The sequence below is a fragment of the Mus musculus genome, chromosome 17, assembly GCF_000001635.26.
Source record: "Mus musculus strain C57BL/6J chromosome 17, GRCm38.p6 C57BL/6J".
Lineage (NCBI taxonomy): Eukaryota > Metazoa > Chordata > Mammalia > Rodentia > Muridae > Mus > Mus musculus.
In genome coordinates this window covers 84,540,943-84,562,101 of record NC_000083.6, presented here as the reverse complement: position 1 = coordinate 84,562,101, position 21,159 = coordinate 84,540,943, and the positions used below count along the sequence as shown (strand labels likewise).

Sequence of the window (21,159 nt, the reverse complement as noted above, 5' to 3'; positions counted from 1 at the left end):
GGCTACACAGAAAAAAGCCTCTAAGAAACCAAAAATCATGTTCTTTCAGCCACACCAGTTTGTTCTGAGTGCATCGTGTGGGATCCATGGTTTTGAGGCTGAGGCTGCAGAGCTGAGGACCCGTCCCAGCACTGCTTTGACATAGTCTAGCGGGTGCAGTTGAGTGAGCAGAACACATGCACACACCTATGGAGTCACCTCTTCCTCATCCAGGTGTGCCCCTGAATGGTTACTATCAGGATGTGTCTACAGAACTCTGTCATGACAGCTACGAAAGCCCTTGAGATTAGAAGGAAGCTAAACTCTATAACGGAAAAATACGAAGTATAAGGTCTAGGCTGTAAGTTTCTATGACAGTCAAGAAACAGGAGACGGGAAACTGGTGAGCTGGCCTAGTGGGTAAAGTGCTTGCTGGGCCTGAGGATCCAGTTGTAGATTCCTGGTATCCACAGACAAGCCAAATGTGGTGGCACAAGCCTTTAGCCCCGGGCCTGGGTAGGAGAGCAGACACAGGTAGATCCGGGATCTTAGCCAGCCAGGCTAACCACATTAGTGAGCGCCAGGTTCGGTGGGAGACCCTGCCTCCAAAATAAGGTAGATAAAAGGTGGTAAGAGAAGAGACAGGAAGTTGTACACAGAAAGTGGTCTCTACGTACATGTGACTGCTCTGACACACATAAAATGGATGGATGGAGAAAAGGTAATTTGAAGTAAATTTCAAAAACTTGAAAATAACAACCGATTTTCATTTCTAAAGCAAAAATATCTGAAATTAAATATTGAAATCAGTGTCGCCATTTTTCAGTTATTCAATCGAATGTTTAATTGTGTCTGTAGGACGTGGTGGAGTAAGTCTAGACTACCTCTCTAATGGTAAACCTACTGTAACTAAAGTAAATTCTATTGAGTAGACAACTTTAAATTCAGGCAACTAGTGTCAATGGTCATAGGTGGCTTCCTTCAATGCAGGAAGAAGCCAGGTTCTATGAAGAACTCTGAGGAGACATCTTTTCATATGTTTGTGGTGCTGGAGCTAAGACTGGGCCTTTCACACATGCAGTGCAGACACTAGCACTGAACTCAAACCCCAGCCTCTGAACCCTTTTAAAAACAGGTCAGACCCACTGCAGACATCCTGGAGTATCAACTGATAGTCCCATTTGGCAAGATTCATCTCCTTTTCCAGAAGACTTGATCCTGGAAAGCTTAGAGCACTGACAATGTGTGGGTGAGATGAGTTTTGTGGCATTTGCCACAACCAGAGGAGACATCTGGGAACCCACAGAACCATTCTGCAGCCTTCAAGGAACCCCAAATTCAGGGGTGTGTTCAGAATGCATAAAGAAGTCAAGGAACCTTGAAAGCCCTTGACACAGGGACAACCTAAAAATCTACATTTCTGAGCTGTTAACCCCCAACTAAAGTTTAAGTTCAAATCTCAGAATGCTGAAGAAACAAACCTCTAGCACAAATCCTTCTACCATTTGGCTTCATTGTTACCCTCTCTGTTCCATCAAGATAACAGAGATGTAGCAGTACATTGCTTGGAAAAACCAACATGCTGTTACCATTGGAGACAGGGCCGGCTGCCTATGATCCCTGAACTCCCAGGCTGACATTAACATGTAGTAATACTAGCAGATTGGATTCTTTGGTCTTTAAATGGATTTCCCTTTAACAGAGAGAGGCAAAATTACCATGCAGTCATCTTTCTCTGACCTACATAATGCCACTTTGATAAATTAATATATCATCACTTGTCACTTTTTGCTGTGGCTTCTCGGTCCAACTTCTCTTTGGAAGGAGAAATTCTTTTTCATTTACTGACAACAGCATCTTATATGATACTCATAATCATATCCTTAAAACACTAATAGTAAACTGCTATACAGCCAACACATCCATGATCCTATCGTAGGGGAATAATCATACCTTGCAACTTGGACTGTATCGCTCTTATCTCTTCAGTCTGGGTCTGGTTGATGAAACGAAGATTCTGATTCTCTACTTCTAGCTGAATAAAAGGGCAGAATGATATTCTTTAATACAAAATAATAATTTTTAAATTCACTAATAACTTGTAAAATTTAGAAAATAGCAATGTATAATTACTCTATGTGCAAGCTGGTAAGCTTATTAGTATCGGCTGTCAACCTTAACAATAAAAGTTTTCGTCCCTACGCACTTCCCACTGTAAAGTAATTTTAAAACAACTATTTTGGCATTTAGCCTGTGCTTCTTTGATACCAAACCTATTAACTTTATGACATACACATGTAATATTCATAATTATTTAAAATCAACTCGTTACAATATGCCTGTTTACAGTCACCATCATGAGTATATCAGTGTTTTTTAATTAAAAAAATATAATGTCATATTAAAATGAAAGCAGTCTATCACAAGTTTATCAAAACACAGAACAATTACCAACTGGTCAGGACTTATTGTCTCACTCAGGGCTGTCTATTCTAAAGACTTTAATTAAAAGAAATAAATAATAAAGGAAAAAATGTAGCCATAAATACCTCGTTTAACTTAACTGTTACCCATTCTTTGATCTTAGCTGCTTTTTCTTCTATTATTTTAGCTTCTTGTATCCTCACTTGTTTCTGAAATAACATAACAACTGGTTTAGTTTAAACATAAGCTTGATATGACATTATCTCATAAAACATGGAGGTCAAAACCACTTTAAACCTGTTTCCAGGTCAATACATTTACCTCCAAGTAATCAAACAGATTTTTAAAGCCCAAATTGCTAGGCATAGTGGTACATACTTGTAATCCTAGCTAGTGGAGGCTGAGGCAGGAGGGTCACTGGGTGTGGGCCAGCCTGAACAGTAGATCTTGTTAAAACAGAAAGATGGAAAAGGGAAGGTAAGTAAAGAAAAAGTGTTCAGCAGAGGAAGAAACGAAAAGGCACATGCAGATGTGACGATGACCTGGTGGACCACTTCACGGGACATAAGAGCTCCAGGAAAGCAACCCTCTGGCATGTCGGAGGATTTTTCTAGACTGGGTTGATTGATATGGGCGGACCTGCCTTAAATGCAGATGGCGTCCTTCCAAGGACTGGGTTCTTGGACCACCTTTCATCTCTCTCTGCTTCCTGACTGTGGACACAAGGGGCAGCTTACTTGCTCCTGCCCCATGTCTTCCCTATGGTGATGGATTATACGCTCAAACTGTGAGTAAAGCAAACCCTTCCTTCCTTAAGTTGCTTCTGTCAGGTATCTTGTTGAAGCAACACAAAGTATCCATCTAGTACCGCAAGCATTGCTCATAGGAGCAACAGGGTTCTCCACCCCCCAGAGACTCATAAAATGTAGTGAATCCCTTGAATATATCAACAAAAGGAACTATTTCTGGACCAGTAGAATTGGATCTACTAATTCAGGTGGAGAACACGAATCTGCTTAGGAGCAAGGTTCTTTTCTCCTTCAAACAGTAGAAAACAAAACAACAAAACAGAAAAACAAACACAGAGAAACTCTAGTTTGTCACATTTAACAGCCTTAAAACTTGGCTCTGGTCACAAAACTCCAGAGAATGTGAATAGCACGTAAGTCACATCGGGTGGGGACCGGGCTGCTAGGATGCTGAAAACTCATTGCACTAAAGCACTGAGCCCACCGAGAAGGGAAAAACAAATGAAAATGTTAATGCACTTAACAAACACAGCAGTCACATTAAATGGCTACTTGAGTGTCATTTCATCGTAATGAGACAAGGTCTCACTCTGTAACCCAGGCTGGCTTTAATTCAGTATGTAGCAATCCTCCTGCCTTAGCCTCTCAAGTGCTGAGATGACTCGGTTGAGTGATTATACCCAACTCCTGGTGAATTTTTGTCATAAAAATGACAGAACTCTACTTGTTCAGAGGGAGCAGCTGGAAACGGAAGACTTCCGAGCAGGATTAGTTCAAACATAATATGTACCAGGCAAATGATTTGTCTTTAGATAGTCTCATTATGTTGTCCAGAATGGCCTCACACTAATGATTCTCCACCGTCAGCCTCCAGGATTCGGGCGTTTCAGGCATGGACCACCATATCCACTGTGGCTGCAAACATTTTATGCATGCTATAAACTAAGTATGTCCAAATGAAAAACATCACATTTAAAGTCTAAAGTCTGAATGTTAAAGAACACTGACACATTGGAAAAACTACTAGATCTGAGGCCAGAGAGATGGCCCATGGGTAAAGGCATGTGCCACTATGCCTGATGTCGTGGGTTCTGTCACCAGGACCACGTGGTGGAAGAAGAGAACCAACTCCTGTAAGTACCCTCTGGCCTCTACATATAGAACACACACACACATGCACACACATACATGCACACACATGCACATATATGTGTGCACGAGCTCACACCTAATAAAAAGTGCTAGATCTTTCCTTGAGGCCTTGAGGCACCCAAGCCAATAATGGAATGACCTCTTACCTGTACCTCTTACCAAACCATGTGACATAATGCTATGAGTAAGATTCTCCATAGTGCCATATCTAGGCTTTGTTTTTAACTCTATATCAATGAGCACATATTAATACAATTGACCACTCAGTCTCCTCACCTGCTCTTCAAGCCGCAGCGCCAAGTTCTGAATGATGTCATCCTTCTCCTGCATCACGGACTCCAGGTCCTGACACTTCTTATAGAGCCGTGTCTCCGACTCACTGGTCTGAATATTAGCTGCTTTTAGTTTCTCTTCCATAACTTGTACCTAAAGTCAGAGGGTAAATTATGCCACTGTGCCAGGCTTAATTTGTCAGCAGTTTAAGCTTAGAACTGCACTTTAACATTAGGTTCTTAAAACGTATCGCAGACTGAAACTATTAAACAGTAAGGTATAACGAACTGCAGCGATTACAAAATCTGAGGACTATTTGACAAGCGGTGTTTCCTTCAGGGTAGGCACAAGAGATCATCAGACCGCTGTGGATACACAGGGTGAAGCCCGTGTCAACTAGAGCAAGGACAGTGTGCAAAGTGTCCACATGGAAGCAAACGTTCCCCATCTGTAGGCAAGAGAAGAATGCAGAGAAAAATAGTGATATGTGACTGTAACGTGTGAGCCAGGTGGGTGAGCTTCTTTAATATCTAAAACAGACAGACTCCTCTGGCATCTTCTGCAAAGCACTGAGACGTAAGGAATCTTTGAAGGATACGTGTGCAGTGTCTGCACCCCCCACACTGTGAATCTACCCAACTCAGTGAAGTCGACTTACTGTTACCACCTTCTAACTGTCCCTGTCCTTTTTTGGCAGATCACAGACCCAATCCCTGCATGGTAGAGAGCCTAATGTTATTTGAAGCCTCACCTGAGACTTCATGAGAGGGTCTAAATAAGGAAGGAATTTATACAATATTCTATAATATCATAATATTCTAAATAGGTAAGAATGTAATTTTATCAGAAGCTCAGCGATTATAGACATGAAGAAAAACACGAATGCATTTGAGGAATTGTAAATGATAATTCAAACAAAGCAAATTGTCCATCATTTTAATAACACCAGGGGAAAAAATGTAATGAATTCTTAAAGTCAGTTGAAACTTGGACATGTTTGCTATAGGATATTTTTAGGAGAAAGCTGTAAAAGTAAGTTTGGTTTTATTTTTTAAAAACATGAAACCAGGTTTCATCTGTGGGTTCACTGTGTAAATGTAACTAGGAATCAGATGCCAAAATTTTTCTAACTAAATAACACATGCACACATGGAGTACACATACACAGAGAGAGACATGCATACACTCACACAGACAGACACATACACACAAACACACATACATACACACAATACACATTCACACTCAGCACACACAGACACACATGCAACACACATACACAGAGAAAGAGACATACATTCACACACACATACAGACACATAGACAAAAACACACATACACACACACACCACACACATAACACACAACACACATATACATACAACACAGAGTACACATACACAAAGAAATGCATACACTCACACATACATACATACCACATACACACACCACACACATGCAGTACACATACAGAGACACACAATACATATAAATACAGACACCTACACATACATACACAGACACATATACATATATGTACACTCACACAAACACACACACTTATACACACACATTTACCACACACACATGCAGCACATATACACAAAGACACATACATACACTCACACACATGTTAGATGCATACACATACTCAAACGCATACACACACTCATACATATACAAATATGTACATGTATACATACACACCACATATACATATACAACACACACATACACACACACATACACATACATACATTCATATACAAATACAGCACATCTGCATACATTCACTTATACACACATATGCACCACATATATACACTTACACACACATATATATGCACAAACACACTATGTCTCATATATATATATATATATACTCACATGCACACATACATAGCTGGAGCTGGAAACTTTTAAAACAAAATCAAAGAAGGAAAACCCATTCTGCTTTTTAAATAATTTAAATGGCCTTAGGTTTAGATGCCTTAGCATAATTAACATAAAGCAGTGATTTTCTTTTTTTGTTTGGTTTTGGATGAGCCATAAAAACTCATAAAGACAAAGGTTTACCTACGACATCTGCCATGAAAAATAGCCCAGCGGGAGAAAACCAGACAGCAAATACCCAATCTCCAAGCAGCTTCCCCAGTTATCAGCAGGATATTCTGTAGCAAGAGAAGTTGAGGAGAGTAGTGTCAACTACGTCAGCCCCTCTCCGAGAATAGAGTAATGGAAGCTAGGACACCTCAAGCTTCAGTCCGCTAAGTGCCGCTGCCCAAGCACGAAGACTAGAGTTTGCATCCCCAGCACCCGCATAAAAGCTGGGCATGGCAGCTCCCAGTGCTAGGAGGAGGGCTAAGGTAGATTCCTGGGGCTCACTGCCCACCAGTGTAGCCAAATCCACGAGCTGTGGGCTCAGTGAGACTCTTTCCAAAAACAAGGTCAACCTCATCAAAGAAATGGCTCTATGCAGTGGTCTGAGGTTAAGAAAAGCACAGCTATGCAGTGAGTGGATAACTGTAGTGTGCAGCCCTAAGCAGGATAGCCTCCTACAGAGGCTCAGAGGCAGGGCTGGAATGGCAAGAGCCATCCTGGAAGTCCAGAGTCCTGGAAGACTGCTGTGAGGTATGTCCTCCGGGCAGGACAAGGTCCTTGAATTCATTAACTCCTGCCAGAGCCACTGTGGCTGCTGCCACAAGATCAAGCCAATCGACCCTCTAACGTGGAGTATGAAGAGCAATCGAGGCCCCACCTTTAGTGGAGTGAGTACTGGCGGTTGATGGTCACTAGGAGATGGAAAGTTTTCTATAGTAATGTGTGGATCCCATGGTGGATGCTCGTGGTCCATGTGTGCAGTTGGATTAACTGAACAAAGAGTGGAAGAAGAAAAAGAAGGTGGGGAAGGAAGAAGACATAATGGAGTTAGGGGAGGGGGGTTGTTGAAGGAGGCCCAGGAGACACTGGAGTTGGGAAGTTGGCATGGGTGGACATGATCTAACTACATGTATTCATCTGTACAGTTACCCAGAAATATTTTTTTTTTCGAGACAGGGTTTCTCTGTGTGACCCTGGCTGTCCTGGAACTCACTCTGTAGACCAGGCTGGCCTTGAACTCAGAAATCCACCTGCCTCTGCCTCCCAAGTGCTGGGATTAAAGGCGTGTGCCACCACCACCCAGCTAAATTTTTAAAGGATTTAAAGGAAGAGAGTAATTGAAGAAGACACCTGACAATGATCTTTTGCTCTGCTCTGTGTGTCACACACACACACACACACACACACACACACACAGAGAGAGAGAGAGAGAGAGAGAGAGAGAGAGAGAGAGAGAGAGAGAGAGAGAGAGAGAGAGAGAGAGAGAGAGAGAGAGAGAGAGAGGTACATATATACCAGAGAGAGAGGAAATGTGAAGAGAATTCAGAATTCAGTTACAGTTTAGATATAAAGTATTTCCCAAAGTGTTCATCTATAGAAGGCTTGGTTTAACCCTGTAGACCCAGCCATTGTGACACAGTTGATCCCCACTGGTGGGAGAGGAATCTGATGGCATTGTTGTGGAAAGGTGGGCTGGGGCTAGGGAAAGGATCATCCGAGAGCGAGAGTCTGAAGTTCTCGTTCCCTGGAGGCATTCTTATATATCCCGTGTGTGCCTGTTTTTGTCACTACCCCACCCTCAGTCCCTTCCTGTTACTGCTCCCCCCAGCCCTGTCCCCTTCCTGGCTGTGCCATAAGCATCTCTGTTTGTCACCTGCTCTCTCCGCCCTGCTGTTTGTCTCATCTCAGGAGCCAACTGACCACAGACTGAAACCATGAGCCAAAAAAATGACCTTTCTCCTGAAGACAGTTGCTCTCGGGGTCTCTGTTACAGCAATGCAAGGTCTGGCTTCTCGGAACCATGTGAGAACAGAGCAGCCACACTTAGATGTCACATGAAACATGACCTAGGGAAGGTTAATTACTATATTCCTATAGCTCTGGATAGCTATGCATGTGTTATGCATGAACATGACCAAGATCCCTGGATGAACCATTCTCATCTGAAACTCTTTTCAGGTGACTACTACTTTTGGATAAACAACTTTCTGAGGCGAGGAAAATATTGGCAAATGTGTGCAAAGTCTCTTAAAGAATCACAAAATAGTCACCAGCACCCCACTTGCCAGCTGGCCCTGTTATGACCAGGATTCCCAGCCTTCCTTGGTAATCACTATGAATAAGATGTCTACAGGAATGCTAAGTTTACAGAAGAAACAAGCCGTCTTTTAAAATATCCTACCACAAGCACACGGAAAACAGCCCAGTTCTTTTTCCATTCATTTAACCTTAACCATACAGGAATTTTAGCTACTCGGACCAACCAGTAACAAACACCGAATGAGGAGCTGGAGACACGGCTCAGCAGTTAAGAGCGCTGACTGCTCTTCCAGGGGTCCCAGTTCAACTCCCAGCACCCACATGGTGGCTCACAACTGTGTGTCCCTACAGTTCTAAGGGATCCTCGCACAGACATGCCTCACACAGACATGCAAGCAAACACCAATGCACATAAAATAAAAATAAAGAAGTTGTTAAAAAAAAAAAACACCGACAAATCACACTGGTTTAAACAAACTCACAAGCATCTACACATACACCCTGGCTTTTCTCTTTTCCTCCTGGTAAGATCTTATTTGCTTCTTCTCCTCATATCCTCTAGTCTTCTCCTAAGCCTCTTAGATCCTGACATCTCTAAGCTACTCTTCATCAAAGAACTAGCTCAAGTAGATTTGAACTGCTCAGATTCCAAAGATAGGACAGGGCTCTGACTGGTCTGGGGCAAAGGGAATCTTTGAGCCCCTGGGACATCCTTATAAATAAAAGCACCTTGGCTTCTGCCATCTTGGACACAACATGCTAACAACATGCTAACAACATGCTTCATGGGTGCTACCAGTTACTTTCCTGTCGCTGTCATAAACTCCATATCCACAGCAACTTCTAGAAAGAAGGGTTTATCTGGGCTTATGGTTCCAAAGGGCATAAGAGGCCATCACCATGACAACAGGGAGGCCTGACAGCAGCCAGGCATGGTGACTGAAGCAGCAAACAGTTCATCTTGAATTGAAAGCACGAAGCAGAGAGCGCAAACTGGGAGGAGGCTGGGATCTCAATGCCCCAATGCCCACTGCCCGTGACACAGCTCCTCCAGGAAGGCCAAACCTCCTAAGCCTCTACTAACAGCATCACCAAATAGGAACCCACTGTTCAAATACACACCCTCTGGGCGCATATTCTCACTCAAATTATTGCCATGTGAATATCTATTGCTGTTCACGCAGGGTCTCAGCCACACGGTACCAGTGTGACTCTGGCAGGGGAATAGAGGGATGGGGAAAGCTAGAGTCTTAGTAACTAAGGTCCGTCACATGAGTACTTCAGGCTGATCCCCTGTACACTAAACTTTGTGGGTTTGGCTTTGGCACTGGCAATGTTTTGCAAATCTTGCTCATGCAACCTTGATGGAAGGAGCCAGCACATCCCTGCATGATTTCACTGGGATACAGCAACTGGAAACTTGGACCTGGGCGCTCCTGGACACTACCTATGGTGCCCTTTTCTTTTATGGATTTTAAATGTTTCTTTTCCCTATATATTACCATAACCATGAGTGTAAAGTGGTTGTTGTTGTTGCTGCTGTTGTTTTGTTTTGTTTTGTTTTGCATCCTGTAAATGCTTCCAGTAATTCATTAAACTCAAGGGTAGTTTGGAGAGCTACCCATAACCCCCAGTGCTAATTTTTATTGTCCTACCCAAACCCATACACTGCTAATACTGCTTCTGCCACCACCATCTACTGTGGGCTGAGTGTGTGCCAGGCAGCTCACTTAAATCTGCTTCAGTCTTCACAATAGCTAACTCCTACTATGTGCTCGGAAGCATTCCAAGTACTTTACTTCTAGCAACCTACTCAAGTTCTGCACAAGCCTATGAGACAGGCACAAGCCTGCATCACAGTTTATAGATAAAAAGCTGGAGTGAAGCAGGAGAGAGGAGAGCTGACCGAGCCCGACAGTCTGACTGCAGAGTCTGTGTTCTTTGATCAATCCGCCATAAACCAGAAGCTGTCAGCTCATCCCAAGAGGGACAACCATGAACTCCATCTGAATTTTCTTCTGACTGTGCAGATTCTCCTTGGCAACCTCTGGTCTCCTTGGCAACCTCTGGTCTCCTTGGCAACCTCTGGTCTCCTTGGCAACCTCTGGTCTCCTTGGCAACCTCTGGTCTCAAAGGTCCCCACCTCTTTCCCACTGTCTCTGGGAAGAGGGAGGGAGGACAGGAAAGGGAAATGGCTCACCTCAAACCCTGAGTTCTCATTGTAAGTGTTTTTACAAGACTGTTGTAGGTAAATTAGGGCAACTGTTCTCCAAGAATCATAAAGAGCCACTGAGTTAGAAGGAGCCTCCATATCTACTTGGACCACAATTGTACAGGGGTGTCTACAGTTGTGCCTTCTGGCCTTTCTCATGGGATGGCTCATCAGTGGGACATTTTCATAAGATAAATTTATTTATGTTCTAGGCATTATAAGATATCAAGAGATTAAGTTTTAAACAAGACGAATTTGACTTATGGCACTGGAGTGTTGTATGCTTACCAAGCCAACGATGAGAATCTAGATTATATAGTCCTTCTCAAATGGACAGGGCAGGAGTAGCTAAAGTTAAAATGAATAGCAAAGCCAAATGCTGGCACTGCTGCCATTTACAGTTCTCATCCACTGCCAGCGGGCATGCTGTCTGACACGTTCACTTTACAGACCCTTGGAACTAAATGCCACTGCCATTGCTATTGGAAAATAGAGAGGAAGAAAGAAAAAGGTGAGACGAAGGTAGGGGGAAATGTTTCGATTTAATTCTAATTAAAGTAAAGGACACAGAGGCGAGCACGCTTACTAGCACCCTGGGAAGGTTTAAGTGAAATTCAGAACTCAGAACGCTTGAGAGGACAAACTAAACCAACAAAGGAGAGAAAAAGAACCACAGAGAATAAAGTCTAAGACTCAAAAGAAATGTGTCGATCCAGTCCTGATCTCAACTTTAATAAGCCAGTCATTTAAAATGAGGAAAACAACATATACACATATTACATTAATGATAAATATTACCTATTATATATAAATATACTTATATTTATATTATAAGTAATATAGTAACAAGTAAAAACAGATACTCAAATAAATACACGTGCATGCCTGTGATCATACTAACCAAAAGGCAGAGGCAACTGAAATGCCCATCAATAGTTGAATAAACAAAATGTGACATATATATGGAACATGATCAAAATTATCCTACTAATAAGAGAAGCCAGACACAAAGATCACATATTATAAGAAGAATTCTGTAAGAAATCGCCAATCTAGGTGTGGTGGCACATACCTGTAATCCCCACATTGGGGAGACTGAGGCAAGAGAATTCTAAGTTTAAGGCCAGCCTGGACCACATAGCAAGGCCCCACCCTTCTATGCAGGGTGGGTAATTTCTGTGACTGTAACTGCCAGGGTGGAGGGCAGAGGGCAGAGGGAGTGACAGTGACAGGCTTCATTGTGTAAGGTGGCAATGATTAATGAATGGAGCTAAACAGAGATGCTGATTATATGATAATTGTAGTTATCTATTCTAAATAATAATCTTATATTATACAAACTTCACCCAATTAAAAAACAAAAACACGGGGCTAGAGAAATGGTAGCTTTGATTTCACTCAGCTCTCGGGTGCAATTGTATGACATCTGGTATTGGCTTCCTCAAAATAATCCAGTGTATGGAGGGAGCAAGAGACTACTGATAAGACAAACCGCAAGTTAACTAACTCCCAAGAGAATCCATCACGCTGTTTTCTCTACTCTAATATGTGGTTGAGGTTTCATGTAATTAAAACTTTAAGGTTTCCTTTCAAATATGAATAAGAAAGCAAGAGTTAGGTTGAGTTGGCATTGCTCAGATATCTGTTAAGCCACTCTTAACAATTTGCTATGTTAAATGTAATCTCAATTGCTGAAAGAACCCTGATATAGCTGTCTCTTGTGAGGCTATGTCGGTGCCTGGCAGACACAGAAGTGGATGCTCACAGTCAGCTATTGGATGGATCACAGGGCCCCCAATGGAGGAGCTAGAGAAAGTATCCAAGAAGCTAAAGGGGTCTGCAACCCTATAGGTGGAACAACAATATGAACTAACCTGTACCCTCGGAGCTCGTGTCTCTAGCTGCATATGTAGCAGAAGATGACCTAGTCGGCCATCATTGGGAAGAGAGGCCCCTTGGTCTTGCAAACTTTATATGCCCCAGTACGGGGGGGGGGGGGGGGGGGAGGAGGGGGGATGCCAGGGCCAAGAAGTGGGAATGGGTGGGTAGGGAAGTGGCGGGGGGGGGAGGGTCTGGGGGACTTTTGGGATAGCATTTGAAATGTAAATGAAGAAAATACCAAATAAACAAAAAAAATTTAAAAAAATGTAATGTCAAGTTTAAAGGAGAAATGTGCTTGGTACCACCAAAGCACACAAACAAAAGACACCAAAGACAGACTGCAGTACTATGCATCTCTCTCCCTGCCTGCCTCCCCCCCCTCTCTCTCCCTTCCTCCCTTCCTTCCCCCTCTCTCCCTCTCCTCTCCTCTCTTTTCCTCTTCCTCCCCACTCTCTCTCCCCCTCCCTCCCTCCTTCCCTCTCCAATCCTCTCTTCCTCCCCCCTCCTGTGTGTGTGATTGATTGATTGATTGATTTTCATATGTATTGGTGTTTTGTCTGCATGTTTGTCTGTGTGAGGGTATAGGATCCTGTTAAACTGGAGTTCCAGACAGTTGTGAGCTGCCATGTGAATGCTGGGAATTGAACCTGAGTCCTCTGGAAGGGCAGCTTAGCTATACTATGAATTTCTGAAAAAGAATTTTGTATTGCTGTTTTTTGTTTGGTTGGTTGTTTTTTGTTTTTTGTTTTTTGTTTTTTTGCTTTTGGAAACTGTGGCTTTGAACAACTGTGGTAAGGGTCTTCTCATTAAATGAGAAGCTGTGGTTGAATATCACTGAAGAACGTCCAGGCTGTGTGTGCACATCCAAACCATCCACTTCGTTGTTCTCAAGGCCCAGAAAGGGCCACGTGACTCACCACATCATCCAAAGACTCAAAGTAAAATTTAAAAAATTAAAATACAAAAAAAAAAAAAGATCATCTTAATGCCACAATTCAAGCAGATTTCTAGGTTCCTCTCAGGCTAATTTTTAACTTATGGATTTGACTTTCCTGACCCATAAACATTAGTGTATAAAATATGAATTTTGTGCATGTTTTACTAATGGTAAGCAAGTTTCTCTATTAGTTCTCAGTAAAATGATTTGAAATAGTTGGGTTTTTGAGCGACTATTGTTCATGGCCTTACATTTACCCATTAATTTTTCTACAATCTGGGATTCACATAATTTCCAACTCTTTACCACTGTACATAAAGTGGATGTAGGCGTGGTTACATAGAAAACCTAACTGCTGGGAGGATTCCCATCCAAAGTTACCTTTGACTTCCTACAAAGATAAAATACCTTACCAAAATCTTTTTCCTTCTTGGAAAAAATCTATACAGGAACAAAATAGAGTACATTTTCCCACTCTATGAATTGAGCTCTTGAACAAAATTATAAAATATCCAGTAAGGTTGACAGCCATCCTGTTTTGAGCTAAACAATGTTTGTACGCATAGAGGCAGGGAAAGTCTGGCGTACATTCTTTGTACGCATAGAGGCAGGGAAAGACTGGCGTATACTCTTTGTATGCATAGAGGCAGGGAAAGACTGGCGTATACTCTTTGTATGCATAGAGGCAGGGAAAGACTGGCGTATACTCTTTGTACGCATAGAGGCAGGGAAAGTCTGGCGTATACTCTTTGTATGCATAGAGGCAGGGAAAGACTGGCGTATACTCTTTGTACGCATAGAGGCAGGGAAAGACTGGCGTATACTCTACCTCTTGAAAAGCCTTTTCTGCTTGCCGCTCTGCATCGATAACTTGTCTCTCCAACTGTTGCATCTGTAGGTGGGGGAGGGTATAAAATACACAAATATTTATATTTACCTTTTGGGAAAAGACTTCAAATCCCATAATGTCATCAATTCTCAAAAATAAATGAAGTCGTCCATTGTATATGAGTTACAATGGACAACATTCAAGAAGCACTTGATATTACAAACTGATGAAGGTCTTGATACTTTGGACACTGCAGTCCATTAACTGGTGACTTTTTAAGTGTTGTCTGTTAGGTCACAGAATTGGTATCAATCACATTTTCCTTCTTCAATATGGTATCTCATATACTACAAGAATGTTCATTGATAGATTATAAATTACTGGTCAATACATATTAAGAACAATAAAAAGACAGAATGCCTTATTAGCCAGGATTTGTTTGTTTGTTTGTTTGTTTTAAAAAAAGCCAGGGAAGCATATATTCTCACAAACTTACTGGATGGTATACTTAAGTCAAGGCTGTGGCATCCTGAATGTAGCCTTATAGATGGATGGAAAGAATATGAAACACAAATATCTAAATAAATACAGAAAGTACAATATAAACGTCTTTCAGAAGTCCAGTAGTGATTAAGGAATGTGTGCCAGATGAAATTCAAGTCTTTTTCTCTTGAGGCTGTAGTTTGACCAAGTTTAGAGCAGTCCGTTGCTAGATCTGTGCTCACTTTCACTCTTTTCCAGGACTGTTGGTTCAGATGTCCAGAACTCATGGTTAACTTCCAACTCTTCGACCCCAGGGCAGCCCCCGCCCCCCTGCCCCCGAGGACCAGCTGGCCGGTCGCGCCCTCTCCTGGCACCACCGAGAAGCGACGCGCCTGGCTGGCTAGAGGGGCCAGCCAGCCCCAACCAGCGGACATCCCAGCCGACATCCCATGCTTCCTATCCATCTGGCCTGCTACAGGGTCTCAACCTCAGGAGCATGGCTTGAGCCAGCGACGCTTCGTTCTTAAAGGGTTCGTTGACCAGGACCATTTCCTGGGCTTTGTTCGTCCAGATTCACATTTAACACGGGGTCTCCCAGAAGACCTTCACCCATTTCCCAGCCAAGGCCTCAACATTTCAAAAGGGTTCCTGATACCCATGTAAAGCTGGGCACAGTGCTCCCATGGGGAGACGGGAGACAGACATAAGCTTTTGAACCGGCGAATCTGATCTACCCTGAAGTAAACAAAAGACTCTACCTCAAACAAGATGGGAGACAAGGCCTGAAACCTCCACCTAACCACTCTAGTACACACACATCTGCACTTACACAAACACGCACACATACACCATACAGATACACACCAGGAGCATCACATACATCCATATACTCCCACAAAGATCCACTAAAAAGTCTTTTGCACGTTCCAGTATCTACTGTTGTGAACCTAGTACAAGTCTTCATGCATAGTAGATACTGAGTGTCATAGATTATTGATAAATGGCAAAGATGTATGGATGTGCATTCAAAGAAGAGCTGTGATGGTTAGTTCTGATTGTTAATGAGACTGGATAAAGATACGCCTCAGAGACTAGTAAAACTTATTTGTGTCTGGGAGGTTATGTCCAGAGATGGTTAGCTCACACTCCCTTGCATACAAACACATAGCACTTTAGAATACTTTGATCTATAAGTAGGAGAAATTTGTTGCTAGGCATAAAATGATATATGTATGTATCTCTAAGGGAATTAATTTAAACCATAGGTTCAAAGGTCACTTTTGTTATTTTTAATTAAGCAAAAAGAGGTCTATGAAATAATAAGGGAAAAGTAGAAAGGAAAAGAGGGCAGTCCATGAATTTGGAGGCAAGATCTAAATTAGAACCCAGAGCCCACTATTTATGAATGGTGTAATGATAGATAATTTCTTTAATATCGCAAGTTTCTATCTATTCTTTGTCAGTAAAAAGGAATAACTTTTCTCCTAGCATATTTATATAAAAATTGAGTAGTAAGACATCTAGCATAACATTGAATGTGTTAATGATCTTCATATTACACAAAACCTTTTATAACAGTATATTTCTAAGCATACACAAACATTGCTTTACGGATAGCATAAGTTGGGATGGTTCTGGTTCAAATGAGCTAAGTACACTCAAGTGGCCTGGGTTTTAGTTCTTACCATACAGTTTTCACTAGGTTCTAGAATTGCTGTGTATAAAATGTGGATAGTACAACCTTCTCTATTACAAAATGTGAGGCTAAAAATAAGAGAAGAGGTGACCACAATGTGAAAGGGGTTTAGGTTTTTCAGTAATTAAAAAACATGGTCATTAGGCATTGGGGGTGCACACCTTCAACCTCAGCACTTGGGAGGCAGAGACAGGCAGATCTCTGAGTTTGGGGCCGTCCTAGGCTACAGAGTAAGTTTTAAGATAACCAAAGCTACTGTGTCTCAGAAAACTAACCCTCATTTAAAAAACAAACAAACAAACAAAAAACCCACAACAACCCATGATTATAGCAACTGCAGCGTTATCATTTGAAATACAAAAACGATGGTGTCCTGCTTGAGGATACAGCTCAATGACAGAACATTTATTTAGTATGCACGGGCCTTAGGTTTAACTCTAACTCTCTCTCTCTCTCTCTCTCTCTCTCTCTCTCTCTCTCTCTCTCTCACACACACACACACACACACACACACACACACACACACACACACACACTCACCAAGGGAAAGGGAACTGAGAAAAGAGAAAAGATATCTGCCTAAAAACAAGGGATTTTCTCTAAATCTATATAAATAGTAACACAGTTAAATACTATAAATTCATTATAAATTGGGTAAATGGGTAAAACCTTATAACTCTGGGAAGGACAGATCTGTGTACAGATAGCCTGACTGGTCCTGAGCTGATAAGCATCAAATCTAGATGATAAACACATGAGGCACACTTCCATGTATTAAAAAAACTTATCTCCAATAGGAACTTTTAAAGATATATGTGAAAAGGTATCAATAACATATTTAAAGACAAAACAGGGGCTGAGTGTGTCTCTCTGTGGTAGAGTACTCAGCTAGCATACTGAAAGGTTTGGGTTTGAGTCCCAACCACAAAAAAGAGACAAATATAAATTATATATGGAATGACATGTACCCGGGAAAGTTTGTTTTAAAAGAGTTAATGAAGATTTTAATTTTATTTATATAAGAAAGATTGTGTAGTGTTTTTATGGGATGAGATATACATACATACCAAGGTGCTGTCTGGTTGTCTTATGATTATATAATAGAATTGTGAGTCACGTAGTTTGTATCTTAAATGATGAGTAATGGGAGAGTTAGTTCCATTTCAAAAGAGTAGAATGCCCTCTACATCCACTCCTCCATTTCTCTTCAGAAAAGGGCAGGCCTCCCAGGGACATCACCCAAACACGGCATATCAAGTAAGACTAGGCATCTCCCCTCATATTAAGGCTGGAGGAGACAACTCAGTATGGGGACCAGGGTCCCTAAAGCCAACAAAAGAGTGAGAGGCAGCCCCTCCTTCCATTGTTAGGAGTCCCACAAGAAGACCAAACTACACAACAGTAATATATATATATATGCAGAGGACCTAGGTCGGTCTCAAGCATGCTCCCTGCTTGGTGGCTCAGTGTCTGTGAGCCCAGGTCAGTTGATTGTTTCTTAACCCCTTTGATTCCTCCCCCTATGGGTCTCTGGATCTGTTTCCATCAGTTGCTAGATAAAGCCTCTGTGGTGACAACTGGGCTAACCAGGAGGAGAGGGGGAGGGAAACAATAATCTACTAAAAGCTCCACCACTGCTGATGGATGTGGGGGATTTGGAGGGTGATGTCATGACCAGGGCATGTTTTGTTGGGGCGATATGCCGTTTATTAGGGAACATGGCAGCACAAACATTGTAATGTAGGATGGATATGATTTTCAGTTATTTTATATAGTAAAGTTCATTACTAAAGATAAACAAAAAGTATAATGGAAGAGAAGAGATAGAAGTATCTTGCATTAGAAACAATGATCACTTGTAATGGTTGCCATAGTCAAAGGTAATTTTGCTGCTTCAGAAAGCAGACAATTGAAAAAGATTCTAAACTACGTTGTGGGATTGAAGCGCAAATGGATAATGTGCCCAGAGAAGAGGACTGAGTGGCAGAGCATCTCGTAGTCGTCGCTGAAGATTATGAGGTCATAGAAATCACTATGAGGTCACACCGAGAGATAACTACTTACAGCCAAGAGTCTTCGCAAACTAAATTAACCAGGAAGAAGGGCCAAGTCAACTCCGTGGCAAAGGTCAACAAAAGAGGGAGATCTGATAAAGATTACAGTGCGGAGAGAAAAGGTAAAAACAATACAGTCAAGAACTGTTTGTAAAAGAACAATACCACTGATAAAGCCACAAATGATCAACATCAGGAATGTCAAAGAGCACCCAAGTGAAAGTGTCTGGCTGTGTCACGGGATACAGACTCACGTGGTGTTTTGCTGAAGCAGACCTGTGCGAGGACACGAGATGTTGGAGAGATAAATAGAAGTCAATGGACAGTGGTGGGGTGCTTGCATAACTAGCCTTGCAACACTTCATTGGTCTGGAGTCTTCCCTGATCTTCACCTCATTGAGAGAGGCACGGCAGAGAACTTCTCCTGGTGTCCTGGTTGGTTCTGGCCGCTCCCCTGCTGACTTCTGCGGATTTGGCAGAGGCCTGGCTGTTTCTGCTGGATTGGGCCACCGCTGCTGATTCATGTTTGGTAACCTGGCACTACTGAACTGGGCTGCTGGTATCCTGGCAAATGGAGATTGGAATCACACCAAAGAACTACTTCTAAACAGGTCCACATCCCCTTGCCCTACTTACCATCTTTTCTGCCCTACCTTTGGATGGTGGGCTAGAAGTGTGTGTGTTGGGGGCAGGGGAGTCAAAATGCTTGAAAACCCTTATTAAAAGTTAAGTTTTAAAAAATTTAAGCCTACAGAAGACCAAAATGTAGAATCACAGAACTTGGGGGGGGGTGTGGAAATAACAGAATATTATGAGCAAAAAATAATTGGACAACTTGAATGAAACACACAATCTCTTTTAAAGACATAAAATAGCAAAGATTAGCCAAGGAGAAATGTTAGCTTAATGGCCTTGTAACTAAGAAATGCATCATACTATTTAAAACCTTACAAAAGGAAAACTCCAAGAGTACATAACTTTGCTAGTGAAGTCAACTAAAGATGTGTGTAAGAATGAAAACAAATTCAAAAAGTAAACAGCCTTCAAGCTGGCAATGCTTCCCAGTGCACTGTCCAAGACCAGCCATTGGAGTGCTGTTTCCTCTTAGCTCCCAGTCCATATGTGTTGTATACAGAAGCTAGTGGCTCAGCTTCAACTATAATCATGAAAAATCACAGAGCTTTCACAACTCTCCATTCCACAAAGTATATACACACACATAGGTCCTCAGATCAATGTATTAAAGAGTTGCAGGTGCTGTTTTTCTCCTCCCTTTTGAATGTTTTTATTTAAAAATTATCTCATACAATTCATTCTCATCGTGATCTTTCCCTTCTTCCAATCCCTCCCAACCCCTCCCAACTCCTCACAACTCCTCTCCACCTCCCTACCCTCCCAACTTCATGTTCCCTCTCAGAAAACCAAAAGCAAACGTAACCAAACAACCACAATCAAAGTCAAAGCTCAGACTAATATCCTCATGAGTGCAATGTCAGAAATCCTTAATAAAATAGTGACAGATCAAATCCAGGAGGTAGCCTTCTTGACTGTCACAGATGAGCAAAGGGACAGAAAAACATATAAGGGGCTTCTAGGGCTTAGAACTCGGGAAGGAAACTGAGATCATTTACAGGAAACAGAAACGTCTCCTTATTGAGATTGCTTGTGTATTTTTACAGTAAGTGTATCAATCTGACACCCCCAACTTAAATATCAAATAGGCTCAAATTCTAAAACATACTAAGAAAACATGAAGCCAGCTAACAAAAATCAATGGTTTTAATTGATTTAGACAAGTCAGTGTTAACATTGTAACAATGTTACAATGTAACAAGGTTATAGCAATGCAACAACATCAATCTTAGACAAAGATAGACATGGAAATCATGTGTGAGAAATCTCAGACTATGTTTAGGGTAGTGGAGATTAAGTGGGAATAGAATCCATTATTAGAAAGACAATAACTTTTAAAAGATGTAGGGAGAAGAAGTGGGAGTGGGTAGGTAGGGGAGCAGGGTTGGGGGAGGGTATAGGGAACTTTCAGGATAGCATTTGAAATGTAAATAAAGAAAATATCTAATAAAATAAAATAAAAAAGATGTAGGGAGAGATTAAAGACTAATGGGTAGGAAAAGAATTCAAAACGCAGTAGATAACCGGCAGCCAGCCTCCATACAGCTCCCAAAGGTCCTCACCTTGTGCTCTTCTGCCTTGTTTCCTTCACTACATGGAGCTAACCCTTATGATGATAGGTGACTCTGAAAGGATGGAGACTCACTTCTGAGCCTGTCATAAAAGACACCGTGTCTTTCACCTTGATCTCCTCTGGACTCCATCCACTGCTCTTGGG

At 41.9% G+C, this 21,159-nt stretch overlaps 1 protein-coding gene and 1 long non-coding RNA gene across 15 annotated transcripts in view; one reads left to right on the top strand and one right to left on the bottom strand.

Moving 5' to 3' along the window:
• Plekhh2 (pleckstrin homology domain containing, family H (with MyTH4 domain) member 2) overlaps nt 1-21,159 on the bottom strand; it is a 110,249-nt gene that overhangs the window by 60,042 nt on the left and 29,048 nt on the right. For 6 of the 11 annotated variants that reach the window (NM_177606.4, NM_001357987.1, NM_001357986.1 and 3 more), the window contains exons 3-6: nt 14,577-14,639; nt 4,581-4,730; nt 2,529-2,612; nt 1,933-2,014 (exon numbers count right to left, since the gene is read on the bottom strand). In NM_177606.4, the coding sequence (NP_808274.2) occupies nt 1,933-2,014; nt 2,529-2,612; nt 4,581-4,730; nt 14,577-14,639 (379 nt within the window). Of the gene's footprint in view, nt 1-1,932; nt 2,015-2,528; nt 2,613-4,580; nt 4,731-6,653; nt 6,749-14,576; nt 14,640-15,072; nt 15,341-19,063; nt 19,340-21,159 lie in introns of those variants that run through there. The other 5 variants (XR_876465.3, XM_030249635.1, XM_011246358.3 and 2 more) reach the window with 3 other exon arrangements.
• Nucleotides 9,544-19,550, top strand: 4930500A05Rik. Of its 4 annotated transcripts, none has more exons than XR_003952329.1 (3): nt 9,561-11,440; nt 15,318-15,589; nt 18,654-19,550. It is a non-coding gene; the product is annotated as an RIKEN cDNA 4930500A05 gene (long non-coding RNA). The 4 variants fall into 4 exon arrangements; XR_385856.4 differs by lacking the exon at nt 18,654-19,550 and having other exon boundaries at nt 10,841-10,938; nt 11,380-11,440; nt 15,318-16,159; XR_003952328.1 differs by lacking the exon at nt 18,654-19,550 and having other exon boundaries at nt 9,544-11,440; nt 15,318-16,159.